Here is a 15,945-nt window from a genome sequence, read left to right on the forward strand (position 1 = left end):
GACCACAACACAGAGGGTCCCCTCCCACAGCCTTCAGTAACTGACCCTGCCAGGGAGCAGAATGAAGAGCAAAATCAGAGCAAGGGCTGGTTTGGAAGGGATAGGGCTTGGAAGGGGTGGGGCTTGGAAGGGATGGGGCTTGAATGGGGTGCGGTTGGGCTTGGACAGGGCTTCGTGGGAGGCCCCTGGTAGGGAAATTGGGATAGGAAAGGAGAAGACGCATCACAGGTCTTAGTTCATGCAACTTTGATTTAAAAAGTTTTTTGGGATTCCATCAGTGCTTCTCAGACTATAATGTGAGCATAAACACCTGGGGGTATTGTTAAAACGAAGATTCTGATTCAGTAGGGCCGTGTGGCGCCTGAGATTATGTATTTCTAACAAACGCTCAGGCGATGCCAATGCTGCTCGTCCCAGAACGACACTTTGAACACTAAGGGACTGAATTACAAGAAAAACTCCTAACAACAATCTAGTGAAAATAAAACCAAAGAGAGGAAGGAAGCTTCTCGTGGCATCAGAGACAGATTGCCATTGAGCATCACTTTCCATCTGCGCTTCCTGGAAGTCATGGTAAGAAAGGAAAGAAGTATTTACCAACTCTTACTCTATGATAACAGAGACAGCTGCCTGTCATCAATAGGAAGTCTTTTCCCCGATTCTGGCCGTCCAGGGAATTGATCAAGCAGATCTTCCTATCAGGAGATTTGAAAAGCAGGCTGTAGCAGAGCTTTTGATGGAAAGGACTCAGACCGGGCACCTCAGTAGGGTGAATCCCTGATGCGGGGTCGTCATGGTTCTGATAACACAGTGCCCCGGTGCCAAGCCTGATCTAGTGCCATGGTCAACGCCCATAGGAAACCATCTTGCCACCACTTACTGGCTCAGGCACTAGTGGACTCAAACGCCCCTGCCAATGGAGGAACCCTGGAGCTGTGATGCTCTACCACGCTGCCCTGGTGTGTAGGGGTGGGCAGCTGGGACCAGGCCTGAGCCACAGGAAGGGGTGAGGTGGATCTCTGGGCTGCGGAAGAGCCCCACCTCTTTCCAGTAATCGGGAAAGGCTTCCTGGAGTAGGGAACATGGCAGACAGATTTGTTTGTATAAAGGAAGGGAGGTGGTTTGGGGAGAGGAAGGTCCAAGCAGAAAGAGGGCCAGGAGGGGTGGGCTTCTAGCCACGGCAGGAGCAGGGGAGGTTCCCTCACTGCTCCTCTCCCCACGGTCGGCTCTGACTCTCAGGGAGGAGCTGGTAGAGCGGGGATGGCATGCTGCCGCCAGGATGTGGCCACGTGAGCCTGTCTTCTCTCCGTAGCCTGAACTGGAGCCATGGGGATGCTCTGTTTCCCATTCCTGGGTTGGTGCAGACAAGGAGGACAGGCTGTGCCTCGGGAGCACCCGGGCTGGGGTGTAGAGGTAAAGATATAGGAGCTCTGCCCTCAGGGAGTCCTACACCACCTAAGTCCGTCCAAGCAGGAGCCAGGGCTGAATGAGAAGCTCAGACAATTAGGGCCTCTGAAGATGACTGTGAGCATAGTCACGAGCAGGGGAGGCCTGGCAGCCTCGTGCCATGAGGCCCTGGGGAAGTCACTGCCCTGGCCTGGGTTGTTCACTCCTAAAACAGGTTTATTCCTATAACAGGCCACCCCAAGAGGCCTTGAGCATCATCACAGCCTCAGGCAGGTGTCAGGGTGAGCACTGCTGAGTCCCACAGGTCTTGGGTTCTCAGCCTTCCCCACTCTCACTTCTTGGGGACACGTGCCTCTCTTCCCAGCCTCCTTTGTGGAGACAGCAACGTGCAGGGCCCAAACGACTTTCCAGAAAAGGAAATGGAAAATCCTTAGATAAATAAACCCAAGGTGTGTCTGCCTTAGCTGGGAAGAAGGAAAAAGTGCTTGGCATTTTCTGTGGTGGCTTAGGGGTGATAGGAAGTGGGTTTTGCAGGAGGCACTGGGGCTGCGTCACGTCCCCGGGCTGGCTGCCTTCTAGGTGGGCCAGACAGGGGCACTGACCCATCTCTCCCTCCGGACTGCTTGTGAGGGGTGAGGGGAGGGGTCTGAATTGAAGGAAAGGCTGGGCTCTCACACAATAGCACACGGGTATAGAAACCAAGACACTCACAGATTTTTCCAGAGTCCCCAAAATAAGTCTCAGGAAATAAAGGAAGATAGGAGAGGAGGGGTTCCAGGAAGCCCCACCCTCTCCTCTGCCCTGCTTGGGGGCCTTCCAGAATCCCAGCAAATCCGCTGGGAGGCAAGGAATGAGCAGGGAGAGCTTGGGCACCTGCCGTCTGTTAGCCTCAGGCCCTGAGCAAGCACCTGGCTGGCTGAGCCTCAGTTTCTTTATCTGTCACCAGGGAGGTGTGAGTGCCAGTCTCATTAGGGGCTGCACACAGTGTCTGCCCCTGTTGCCCTTGATCTCAGTCTTGGGAGTGGTCACTGCTGGGATTGCTGGCCCAGCCGCTGTGCTGGGCCTCCTCATCCAATCACCTCCTTTCACAAGCAGAGAACCAAAGCCCAGAGCAGGGAGGAATGGCCTTAAGGGGGCAAGCAGAGAAGAAGCCATTTATCCAGCTGGCCCAGGAGCAGCTATGGGGCCTGGAGAGCCAAGGAAAGGAGGAGAGGGCCTTGCCTTTCAGGGCTGGGTTTGGAGAGGTACAGGGAGGGACTGACTTCCAGGGGTCAGTATACAGAGACAATGCCCAGCAGGCCTCACTACATCACAGCATCTCATACGGTCACCCTTCCTGAATCTCAGTGAGGTGAACTTGCCCCAACCTCCACACCCTCCTATCGGCTCATGGCAAAAGAGCCAACATTTACTGGGCACCTACTAGGCACCAGGCGCTCTTCTAGGCAACTTACACTTAATCCTCACACCAATCTTATAAAGTTTATGCTGTTATTATTCCCATTTTACAGACATGGAAACTGAGGCTCAGAAAGGTCACTGTGTGTGTGTGTGTGTGTTTTGTAACTTAGCTAAGGTGACACAACTGAGAGGTTGGAGCTAAGATCTAAACTCAGGTGGTCCAAATTCCAGTACAAGCTTTAACCACTCCATCATCCAACCCAAGCCCCTTTTCTCACAGCCCACACCCTATGGTAGGTGCAGCAAGGATCCCCAAAACCAAGAGAGAGGGAATGGCAGGCAGACTTGGGCCTCTGATCCACAGATCCAGGACAATGGCCCCCAACAGCAGCAGACACAGGAGGAGGTATGGGTCTCTGTTCTGGGGCTGGGAACTCACTTTCCTGCCTAATAAGAGATTCCTGGTCCTCAGGAGATAAACGGTCTCCATAATGCCAACTGGGACCTCCAAGAGCTGGGGAAACTAAGTCTCTCCATGGGCAGGGGCCCTACTCAAGGCCACCTAGGGACTGAAAATCACCCTGCCAGCCTGGCTGTCTTCTGCAATGGACTTGGAGGTGGGAGCCACCCGGTCCAGTCCAGCTGGCCCAAGGTCACCAACGGCATGGAAAACAATAGACAGTGGGTCCAGCCATGGCCGGAGCCAGAACAAAGCCCTGGGCACTTCCTCGAATTGAGGCCCCCTCCTTCATGGTTTGCCAAGGCAGGGGGGCAGAGGAAGCCTTCCTTCATCATGTGGCAGGGATGTTTTGTAAAGATGCTCTCGGGAGAGCTGCAGCCACCAGTGCTGACAGAGAAGCAGGCAGAGGGAACCGCTGCTGGAGGCGAGATCTGCCAACCAGGAAGCAGGGAAGAGAGCGGGGACTTGGGTACGGGTCCATGGGCCCACCACCTTGCTCCTTTGGCTGAAGCACTAAAAGGCAAGATGTCTCTGGGAGGCCAGCACAGGAGGATCACTTGAGCTCAGGAGCTCCAGAACAGTCTGGGCAACACGGAAAGACCTTGTCACTACTAAAATAAATTAAAAAATTAGCCAGGCATGGTGGCACACACCTGTAGTCCCAGCTACTTGGGAAGCTGATTTAGGAGGATTGCTTGGGCCCAGGAGATCGAGACTGCGGTGAGCTGTGATTGTGCCACTGCACCTCCAGCCTGGATGACCCTGTCTCAAAAAACAGAAAAAAAGAAAAAAAAAAAAAAGCAGGCTCTCTCACACCCAATCCTCCTCTCCATGGTCCCAGTGAAGAAGTTAGCGTCTTCCTTCTGATCTGTCCTCCACATTGTTGCCATATCAGTCTTCCCAAACAGCTTGGACCCATCACTGCCCTGCTCTGAAACCCTCCATGGCTCCCTAGTGTTCACAGCTCAAGCTCCTTAACCTGACATTCAAAGCCCTTCAGGATCCAGCCCTGACATCCTTAACCTTCCCACCACCCCCAGACTCCCCAGGCCCCTTGCCCCTGACAACCCAGACCCTCTGCTTATCCTACCTGGAATGCTCTCTGCCCCTCGTCCCACCCACTTTCCTTCAGGGTCCAGTTTCAATCCTCCCCCTTCAAGAAGCTTTTGACCGCTCCAGCCCATCAAGAGGATTCCCCTCATCTGAGCTCCATCCCCCAAATACAATCCAAGGATCTGAGCCTGGAGTTTGAAGGGCAGGGTGGTGGGAGATCAATCAGTAACAGAACAATCCTCTCACAGACTACAGTTCCCGTGCACGGCAGTTCCTGATTACGAAACTGTTCTGATATAATTATTAATAGCACTCCTCAGGGTCAGTCCTTGTGCTGGGGAGGGGAGGGGCAGGGCCCAGGGATGGTGCCAACCCTGGGCTACCCACAGAGCAGGCCACGGGGAGGTGGACCTGTGAGTGCTGTGCTTATCACGGAGGGCTCCAAGGGCTCTGTGGGAAGGCGGGACTTTGCTGAACCTCAGACAGGCCTTAAACAGAAAATGCCAGATAAACACCCAGGATCACCCTTATCAAGGGCCACAGGAAAGGTGCCAGGTTTAATCTCAAAGCCACACCTGGAACCAACGGTTTGGAGCCTCAGGCAGCACCTTCCCACCCTGACACCCAGCTGCGGAGGCTTTCTGCCCGGAGTGGGTGTGAGCAGGGGAGGGGCCTCAAAGTGGGCAGAAGGAGCTTTGGGCTTGTCCCCCAGGGTGGGACAGGTACCTGAGGGAGGGAGGGAGGGAGGGAGGGAGGGAGGAAGGAGCCCCTGGCCCAGGGTAAGGAAACAGCACTAGAGGTGTACAGGCATGTGTGTGCATGTGCTTGTGTGTTTGCTTGTGTATATGTGACAACAGAGGAACCTGTGGCCAGGTGACCGACACCCTCTAACTATTAAGACCTAGGCTTGTGAAAGAGGAGGTGGTTGAGTCCTGTGGGCACTCAGAGGGGAGGACTTGAACTTTCAGCTGGGTAATCCAGGAGGGCTTCTTAGAGGAGGGGCCTTGGAGCTGGCCTTGTGGGATGGGTAGGATTTGACAGATGGACATGGGGAGCCAGCGGGCAAGGACCCAGGTGAATCAAAGAGCACCAGGGAAGGCTGCAGGCAGCCAGGGGCAGTTGGGGAAGAGACTGCTGGGGTCTGTGGTGGGTGAGGTGTGGGGCTGGAGGGGGAAGCAAGAGGGGAGGCAAAAGGAGGCAGGTTGGAATCACCCCCACCCCCCATCAGATTTATTCCATCCAGCCCCAAGACCATCTGGTGGTCTGGTCTCCAAGAGACCCCTGTGGAAAAGAAATGCCCAGGAGGGCTCTTAACTAACAATTCCTGTCTGGGCCTCGGTTTCCCCATCTGTATAGAGAAGGCCTTCAGTGACTTCTTGGAGAAACAGAACACAGGATGGGTATTTTGTGGGAAGGTGAGCAGGAGAATGGAAGGAAGCGCCGCAGTCTGAGAGTTGGCATGAAAAGGAAGGGCAGGAAAGGCCACTCGCAGGCGTTGGTAGCCACTGGCCCTTGACCAACAGTGTCCTGATCCCTCTCTGTGCATAACAGGTCTGCCGGGAGCACACGCGCAGGCACTATAGCAGCATTCTGCCTGGCCCCTCCCCCACCCACCTATCAGTCCACCCCCTCGTGCTGGAGTTTGCATTAAGCAATCTCTATTATCGCAGATGCCTGGCATTTTTGCCTGGTAATTAAAGCTCCCACAGCCCCATGAGGATTAGTGCATGATTAGGGAGTAGGGCGGACTGTGGTGGGTGGAGAAATACCTGCAAATAGACTTGGCAGCCTGATTGCCTCCTGCAAATTTTAGGATCCCCTAAGAGCTCAGTGGCCATGTAAGGATGGTCCACTGGGCCTCCAGTAGCAAAGGCCACCAGCCATCTTTCACTTCCATCCCCTCAATGTGCTCCCAGCCTCTGCCCCACACCCCACTCTCCTGCCAGGGAGAGAGAGGTCTGAAGTAGCACGCTGAGAAGTTCTCTCCCAGGGAAACGTCCCAGCCCCAGACCATCGTCTGAGGCCCTCTCCTGCTCTTTGCCTCCACTCCTACTGCTCTGGGCCTCCCACACTGTGGTCACCACAGAGGAGACCTGCAGACATCAGGAACTTCCCTGGTCTCTCTGCTTTCACTGTTCCTCTCAGCTGGAATGATCTTCCATCTACTTCGCCACTTGTTAAAACTCTGCTCATCCTCTAACACTCGGATGAGACACCACCTCCTATCTCATTGGAAATATTAGGAGCCAACATTTACCGAGTCCTGATGCTGTGCCAAGCCCTGTTCTAAGCACTGCACCATGTAATAACTCACTTAATCCTCATCCCAGCCCTAGGAGGTTGTAATTCTACAGATGAGGAAACTAAGGCCCAATGAGCTCGAGTCAAGTGCTCAAGGCCCAGAGGCAGGAAGCAGAGAAGTCAGGGCTGCACTCAGGCCTGGAATCTGATGCAGCTTCTTCCTCGTGTGCCCATGAGCGCCTCCCACACATGCCTTCAGTACCTCATTTTGGGGGCCACTTGTGCATTTCACACTGTCTCCCCACAAAATCACAACCTCCAGAGCAGGGCTTTAAGTGAAAGTGCAGACTCTGATCCACTAATTCTGGGCACAGCCTGAGTCCGCATTTCTAAGCCTGGACATCAGGCGATGCTGCTGCTGCTGCTGGTCTGAGGACAGTACTTTGAGTGGTGAATCCGGACTAGGGCAGAGACGCCTTGCTGTGCCACCCTTGCTTAGCAGAGCCTAGGGCCTGTGGAAGCCTCTCTGAGACTTCACCAGCCCTGGCCCTCACGGCGGGCGGGAGCACTGCTGCTCCTCTTCCAGGGCTGGTGCTCTGGATGGGCTGGGTCCTGCCTCCATCCCTGTGTTCCCTCTGGGCTCAGACATGGAGACCCTGGGGAGCAGTCAGGTAGAGTCTCGACAAACCTTGCCTTAGGACAGCCTCCAACGCCCCTCCAAGCCCTGGCCCAGCTCTGACCCCCAGGGAATTCTTGCAGTTCTGGAAACCGCTCTTCTGACAGGTGCTCCCTCTATGTAGAACTAACAGGGAGAGTGCTGCAAATGATCCTCCCACCATTCGCATGAAGATGAAGAAAGTATTGGGCTGGCAGCCGAAGAGGTCAGGGGCTAGTGAGGATGTCTCTGGAAAGAAGCATCAGTGTGCTGGGGTCCCTGGGTCCCCTTCCCCTAGCCATGGGGAGCAGAGAGGGTGAATCTCTGCTTCTAAAGCCAAGTGAGGGAGGCTTCAAGGAGACTGCCTGAAAGCTTGATGTGTGTCCCCAGGATGTGGGACACTCGCATGGAGTGGGGAAGGTTAAAGGTGAGAAGCTCCCGACAGGGCAGGAGATGGGCTGAGTGGGGAAGGTCTGATCTCCAGGATTTTGGAGGCAATGATATGTTGGTGCTTTGCACAGTTCAAGTGTGGATCCTGCAGAAGGAAGACTCGGGTCTTCCATAAAGGTGGTGGAGGAGAGGTTGGCTCTGGCAGAGGGGATGGAGAGCTGCCATAGTAGCAGTTAGAGGGGGCATCAGCTGACGTGGGGCAGTCCTTAGCAGCGGGAAACCCCCTCACAAAAGAGGAGGCCAGCACTTCCTATGTGCTCATCAGAGGGCCCACAGCAACACCCAGCACCGCTGCAGGACAGGTTAAGACCTTGCTGTCCTGCCCCTCCTCCCTGGAGGAGCCACAGCCAGCTTGGGCATCTGGGGAGGACTCCAAGGGCAAGGTGGAAAGGTGACAAAAGCTAACCACAACTCCCTCTCCCAAAATGACCACTGCAAGGGGAGGGGAAACTTTCACATAATCTGGGCGGCTCTGGACCCTCTGAAGCCCACCCACAGTCTCCCTAGAAAACTCTGCCCCTTGGATGGAGATCATCCACGGGTGAGGAGTCAGGGGCCTGTATTTCATTCCTGCAGGCTTGGTGGCAGCACCATGGACTTGTCCCAGGGTCTGGGTCTGGGGGAGGATGGTGCTGGGCTGTGCTCATCTTCCATTCCAGGAAAACCTAGGCAAGGAACATCAAACTGCACAATGTACCTGGCTTCTAGATAAGCAGGTTTGTAATTTGTTGGAAATGGTCTTCTCAAGCAACACTGGGAATAGTTTGTTTTCTCCAGCCCTGCCAAAGGGACCTTGGTCAGGAGGTTAAGTGAGTTTCATTGAAAAGACACACTTTTCCTTCCCAGGCTGATAAACAAGGCTGCTGCTGGGAAACCGATTTCCTCTGCCCGGGTGCTCAGCTGGAGCGCCCTACCCCTGGCCAAGGAAAACAAATGCATAAACATTTCAGGGATATATAGGAAGCATTTCTGCTGGAAGCCTGCTGTGAATGGCTGCTGGAGTTTACATAGCAAACCCCACCGGGGCCTCGGCACAGCCTGGACAGAGCAGTCCCTACCCTCCCACTTCCCTCCCAGCCTGACTGGCTCTCTGCCTGCCTCTCCCCAAAGACCAACAGTCAGGCCTCTACACATGCCCCATCCACAAGAACACAAGACAAGTGCTTTCGCTGTCACCACCAAATGAGTTTTACCCCCGACATGCCTGGCGCCTAAAATAAAAGGGGTCTCCTGTAGCCAGTACTGCAGAGGGACACAGCTCCTGAGCTGCTTATGTCCTGAGCCCCAGGGGCACATGGAAGCTGGGGACAGGCTGCTGTCCAGTGCTGGTGGCTCTCCCAGGCTTCTCCCTGGGCCAGAGCAGACACAGCAGGTGTGCATCCCCTGGTTCCTGTGTGTACACACCCACCTCTACACAGCCCCCTCCCAGTCCCAACTGCAGCACTCACTGGGCACAGACAGGGTGGGGTACAGGGATGGCAGCATTCATATGGGCAGCCATGTGATAAAAACCCCGAGAGGCTAGTGCTCTGCCCCGGGCTCCTGCATCCATCCCATCCTTTTAAACCACTGCAGAGGAGTCCTTCACTGTGCTTTTCACACAACCTCTCTCCTCACCCCCTTCTTCATCAGCAGGCCACTGTACTTCTGCATGTTTTCATCTTCTTTTTGAAACTGGTGGGATATCAATAATGGAACAAACAAGGATCAGACTACTATATCCCCTTCATGAGTGATTATCACACTTTTCCTATTCCAACTTATGCCATCTTTGTTCTGGAATGTGAGGGCTCCACAGGCTCTGCCTACCCACATTTTCAGTCAGCCCTTTCCCTACATGCTCCCCTACAGGCACCAGGGACCTCACCCAGTCCCCAGTCCCTCTGTTTATCCCTGTCCTATTGTCCCCCCATGGCCAAGAGGTCCCTCCTCCTTGGAAGGCTCTTTTCCCACATCTATTTGGCCAGGTCCAGCCTACCCTCCAGGTCCACCTCCATTCTCCTGGGGCCTCACAAGGGCTCTGGGGCGAATCACCCTACCACATTCCCCATACCAGCCATGATCAGCACAGACAGTGCACACCATGCTCTTTGCAGCTATAGAACAAATGAGCCTGGGCCCTTGACATGGGTTTGACTCATTTTATAGAAAGCCAGCTACCAGAAATAATGAGTCCCCGGGGCCAACCACATTGGAGGCCTGGGTGAGGGGCCACCCAGCGAGGAGGAAGGGAGGGGTGCAGACAAAGGCAGCAGAGACCCTGGCAACCTCCTTCCAGTACTCAGCAGTCACAGCTCAGCTGGGAGGGGACCCAGCAACACACTGGGTCCCCAGTACAGTCCTGGGTGGGCCCTTCATGGAAGGGGCAGGGAGGCTCTGGATGCTTCTGCAGCCATGCTGACCCAGGTTGGGGTTGCATGAGACTTGCCCCAGAGGCCTGGGGTTCAGCTGTCATCCTCGGTGATGAGGTGATGAGTGGTGAACCACAGGGTTTACCCACATCCAACGGTCACAGGATGGGGTCTGAGCCGTTCCAGTTCACTGATGCCCCCTTCCACCTAAGCGTAGAGTGAGGAGAGAGACAAAGAGAGATCAAGCTTCAGGGTCCCAGATGACAGCCCATCTCTTGCCTCCACTTCCTGAAGGTTTTGTCTTGGAGGCTTTGAATAGTTCGGTTTCCATTCTGCTCATCTCACCCCTCCAAATTCACACAAACCCACACACCAGTCTCTTACAAAACACAAATACACCTAGGACCCCACAGAGTAATGGAGAGGCCAAGCAGCAGGTGATGCATTCTTTTGTGCCACAACCTACTTTGCGCCTGGCACTGATGGGCCCTCCACTGAGGCCCTCCACTGACATGAATGATCCACACACATCTGGACCAGCTGCTCTCCAGTAGGGCCCAACGGTTGGCACTTTAGAGGCACCTGTGCAGTCCTAGATATTGCTGAGTGCAGAACAATGGGGAGAGAGGGTGGGGAGGGGCCGGGAAGCTGGCAGGATCTTGTAAGGGTTCTGGGCTTTACTGAGAGCCACAGAAAGGTAGTGAATGGCTGTGAGCACTGCAGTAACATGACAGTTTTTTATTTTGTTTTGTTTTTTAACCTGAAGAAGCACGGAGTATAACTAAATTGTGGTCCAGGGTTAGAGATAACTGAATAACAGTTCAGTTGCAAAGCGAAAGTTACTGTAGGTGAGACCATGACATTTCCTAGCACTTGATTTTAACACATGGTGCTAATTTTCTAAAAACACTCAGAGGAATCAAATGTATAGCAGATGGAGTGTTTACATAAAATCTGGCACTAGGTATATTATACAGATACAGATATCCTAAGATTATATATGAACTAGGAAACAGATGTTAAATATCTCACAGCAGTTCTACAATGCAGAGTTTGAGGCCGGAATTCATAAATGCTTTTAAAGTATGAGGTTTGGGCAGGGAACAGACATCTTGTTTTCAAAACCTGAAGATTTTCTTCAGGATTGAAGAAAATCTAACTGCCACGGAGGAAGAAAAAGGGGAAGCATTTCTCACTTCAACTGAATTGTACATCTACATCCAGAAAGTCTAGGATTCCTGACATTGGAACTGCGATGAGAAGGGTGGAAACAGGTTCTCCCAAAGTAACACAGTTGCATTTTCCAACAGAAGGCTTGGAACCACCAAGAGGTTTCAGTCAATGGTTCATCCTTAACCCGCTGTTCCCCATGTTTATGACATAGCCTAAACTTCCACTGAATCTCTTTCTTCCTTTCCTAGGCTTTGGCTCTTTGTCTTTCTTCAAGTCAGTGCTTTCCTTCAATTGCTGCATCAAAGTCTCTAATTTTTAGGTTGAAAGTGTCCCTTCCAAAGGCAGCAAGGTTGATACTGACTCTGTTCTTCCAACTCACTTCCCTCTTGGTTACAGACAACTTCTTGGTATCTGTAAAGACTGGATTTTCCCCTTGCATATTTTGAATACTTTATACCATTCCATTTCCCTTCCAATGAGCAGAAAGATTTCTTGTCATTTGGAGAAAAAAATCTTCACAGCAATTTTGTGCTTCTTGCTCCTATAGAAAGGTTTGATGTGGAAGATATTTGCATACAGCCCATTTGGGAACAATTAATATTGCATTATCCTCCTAGCTCTGCCCAGGGCACTGTGAGGATAGATCATGCATACCATCGGGGAATGTAACGATGTCACGTTCATCCTAGTCTAGACACAAGACGCAGTCCTGCCCTACGTTGTGCTCCCTAGTCAACAACCCAAGAAATTTTGATTTGTCCAAATAGGAATGCTGAATTGTATCTTCTTGTTAAAACACTCAGCATAAAAGGTTGAAACAGGTGGATGCTGGAAAACACGCTCAGCCAGGAATGTTACACTGTTTGGGGCAACTGTGTCCAAAACTTTCTCCGCATCCTCCTCCATGTCCATCCATTTGGTGATGTTCAGTGATGCTGAAGGATCTCACCCAAAATCAGGTTGTATGGCCTTTTGGCAATCAATCCTTTTCTGCCTGCCTGAAAGGCTGATAGGTACCCTTTTACCACCTGAACCATTTGGTTCCTGGGATCCTTCTGGTCATAAATGCCTAGAAACAGATCTGGATGTGCAAAAATATCTGCATACATTTTTAAAAGATATTTCAAGAATAAATACTGAAAGAACAACCTTAGTGAGATCCATTCCCAGTCTAACCTGTGACAAGAGGTACACGATAACACTTTCATGTTCATCCACAACCCCACCTCCCCTTCATCAATCGTTTTGAAGTGAAAAGGCCAGCATAATCACTTGTTCCATTGGATGTGGAAGAATTAAGTGCTTCTACGCTATCCAAGTGCTTCAGACTATTTACTGGGCTTCTGTGTGTCAAGCAGATCCAGAGGAGTCTACTGGGTTTTGGGGTTGAACCACTTTGATGGAATTTATCCGCATCATAGTGTTCATCTTCACTGCTCAAATAAGAGACACTGGGGCCGTATTCAGAGACAAACTGGCTTGGCTTGGCGAAGTTAGACTTCTCCTCAGCGGTGAGTGCCCATTGCTGATACTATTTGGCGGTGGAGTCTGATGATGTCCTATACTGGCTAATATAGGTCCAACCAGCAGGAAAATGGCCACTGCTCTGGCTTATACAACTGAGCAGGTTCTGGAGGTAAGCAGGCTGGGAAGGCATTGTGCTGACCCCAGTTCCTGGGTACTGAGTTCATCTATTACATCTGCTGGGTTAAAAGCACCTTAGCAATCTGCAGCAACACAATGAGGGTTTGAGATTTTCAATTTTCTTGTTCTGTTCATCATCTTTGCAGTTTGGAGTGTGTCATTAAAAAGCTTTTATTGTTCTATTAAGATTTGTGGGTAAGCATTGAAATCTTGGACACTAAGGAACACATCCTGAGTCCAGACTCCCAGAGGGTGGCAGAAGGGAGGCAGGAACGACAGCAACATGCCCGCTCTCAGCCTGGTCCCCAGGCCCCTTCACCCCGCCCCTCTCTATCCTTTCAAGTCTTTACCCTCCCCATTCAGAAAGACTGAAGTACCTCCTATGAGCTCCCAAGTTACAAATTCCTTGAATCCTGGCAAGCTGCTTCAGTGCAGGGGTGAGTCACACTCATCTACTCATCTAGACAACATCTGTGTCACCACAGTGGCTGAGTCTTACTATCAGGCTGTTGAGTTTGGGCTTGGTTTTGAGGCTTTCCACAGACATAACCAACCCGCTCCATCCAGCCAACAGGTGCAAATGCAGGGAGAGTACTGGAAACACCAGAGGGAAGCAGTTTGCAATTACAATAGAAAATCAAAGCAGAGACATTTTAAAAATTGAAAGGGCTGAGCCATGACGCATGTTGTGCTAGTGTAGGGGGCGAATCGAATTGTTCCCCAGTTGGAATGGTTCTGAAAGCTTGTGAGTCAATTACAAGGACACGTAAGAAGGGCTCTGCATATGCAACCAACAACTGCGGACAGGCACAGAAAGGGGAGGGATGAAATGGAAACACCTCTGAGGAGCAGAAGAGACAAGCAAAGTTCCAGACTCATTCATCAGCGCTAATGCAGGAGGCGGCTGACAGCCAGCCAGTTTATAGCCGGGTCTCTCATCCTCCATACCTTAGGCATTTTGGCTGGGTAATTCTTTGTTGTGGAGGCCGTCGTGTGCACTGTGAAATGTTTAGCATCCTCTCCCAGGGCTGTGACGACCAAAAATGTTCTCAGACATTGGCAAATAACCCCAGGGGCACAAAATTGTCCCGTTGAGACCACTCGCTCCGTAAAAACACCATGGTCCCGGGTGCTCAAGTCAACTCAAAATCACAGAGAAAGGCACTTCATGGTGGAAAATAAGGCCCCCTCCCCCCAGAGGCATCACTGCAATAGAGGGGTGGTTACCTGCCTTAACTGCTTTTCAATGTTGATGGATCTGGTGTTTTTCATGGGGAAAAAGATGCCTGATAGAGCCTGTGTCAGCCAGGACAAGACAGCAGGCCTGAGTTCAAAGCTCCTGACTGGTAGAAAAGCATCCAGGGACTCCTCTTGCACACTTTGAATCTCCAGACAAATAGGCCTGTGTGAAAGTTTCCGTTCCCGTGCTCCAGCCATTCGGAATGAGGAGCAGCTCTAGGATGAGCCACGTGGGTATCCCTCACCCCTGGGCCTTAACCCCTTCTGGGCCCTGCCCAGTCCGCCATCCTGCAGGATCAGATCCAGATTCCTCTTTGCAGAAGTGTTCTCCGACTGCCAGGCCACCCGCGGGTCCCCGTCAGCACCCAGGCCAGGCTCCAAGGCAAAGCTGGTTTCACCAGTGCCTGAAGCCTGGGCTCCAGGTGGAGGTGGCAGGTGGGGGTGCTGTTGCATGAACACAACCCCCCAGGCCAGCTGCTCCTCCTGGACACCTGCTTAGGGAGCGGCCCCGCCCTCCCAGGCACTCAGCAGGGAAACCATGGTCCTCACTGGCTCACGATTCAAAGCCCTGCCTTGCACTGAGCCCTGGCCCAACTTGCCACCACCTGATTCCTCCTCCTCCCCAACGCATGCCCAGAGGCCACTGTGGCTCACAGGAAAGGCAGTGCTTCCACAGATCTTCTCTCAACCTCACAGCAGCTCAGGAGAGGGATCCTTAGACCCCAGGGACAGATGGGGAAACTAAGGCTGGGAGCAGAACCAGACCTTCTGGAGCTCACACAGATTGATGACTGCAGAGCCAGCACAGGGCAGGTGTGTGTGGGGGGCAGAGCATCAGAAGAAGGCTGGCATGGACAGTGGGGAGTGACAGCGCCCAGAGAATGCTCCTCCGATGGCTGGGAGGCACTATGGACAGGGAGCCTGGGCAAAATGGTGTTAGCACAGAAGCTGAACGGGAGGTTCTGCAGGGAGTGGGGGTAGCTGAGGGAAGCGGGGGCTCTGCCTCTGCCCCTCGAAGGCACCATACCCAGCTGGAATTACATTTTCAATTTCTTGTCTGCACCTCCGAACAGAAACATCTGTGCCCCGGCCCCAGGCTCCGGTTATGAGTTCTTTCCTCTTTTCTCTGGACTGTTGACAACCGCTTCATTCTTCTCACTCTAGCTAGGCTGGAAGCATGAGAGAGGTCACTGTGTGTGTCTTGTTTGGAAATGACCATAAATTAGTCTGTTTTTTGCTGAGATGGTTACAGTATAACAGGGGGAGGGGGCGGGGGACAGCCCCACATTCCTGACACAAGCAAAGGTAACAGGAGACTCTCTCAGGCCGAGGTTTGCGTCACAGCAAAGTGCAGAGACACATGGGGTCTGGGATGGTTTGAATTAGGATGCTCTTCTCTGAAGGCGAAACCAGCAGTCTGGGCTTGTGCAATGTCACCGAGACAACAAAGCCAGGTGGTGGGAAGTCACCGCCCACTCAGTGACCTTCCAATGGGCTGGGACAGCAAAAGCGTTAAGCTGCAGTCCCTGGAGCTTGTGACTCAAAGTGTGGCTGGGACACGGACCTCCGTTCTGGAGGCCCCATCTCCCTGTCTGTAAAAGAAGAGGTGATAACAGGGGGTACCCAAAGGCCTTTCTGTAGAGCCAAGCAAGCTGCCAGATAGCCGGCTGTGTGGCTTAGGGGTTCTTGCAGGGCAACAGAGCTGGGTTTAAGGGTGGGTGGTGCATCTTTCCCTGGACTGTAACAGGGTTGATTCCAAACTTGACTTTAGGCTGATGGCAAACTCTCTGAGAGCAGGAGCCAAGTCTTACTCAGCTGTTTCTTCCGTGGTGTCCAGTCCAGGGGTTCTATGAGGGTTGACCTGATGTGGG

At 52.7% G+C, this 15,945-nt stretch overlaps 1 protein-coding gene across 1 annotated transcript in view; it reads right to left on the reverse strand.

Annotated features, from left to right (window-relative positions):
- Positions 1-9,794: 9,794 nt before the first annotated feature.
- Positions 9,795-15,945, reverse strand: part of MINDY4 (MINDY lysine 48 deubiquitinase 4) — a 120,682-nt gene continuing 114,531 nt past the window's right edge. The window contains exon 18 of the mRNA XM_003270491.3: positions 9,795-10,225. Within this exon, the coding sequence (XP_003270539.1) occupies positions 10,177-10,225 (49 nt within the window). The 3' untranslated portion in view covers positions 9,795-10,176. The remainder of the gene's footprint in view (positions 10,226-15,945) is intronic.

Source organism: Nomascus leucogenys, chromosome 17 (genome assembly GCF_006542625.1).
Source record: "Nomascus leucogenys isolate Asia chromosome 17, Asia_NLE_v1, whole genome shotgun sequence".
Classification (NCBI taxonomy): domain Eukaryota; kingdom Metazoa; phylum Chordata; class Mammalia; order Primates; family Hylobatidae; genus Nomascus; species Nomascus leucogenys.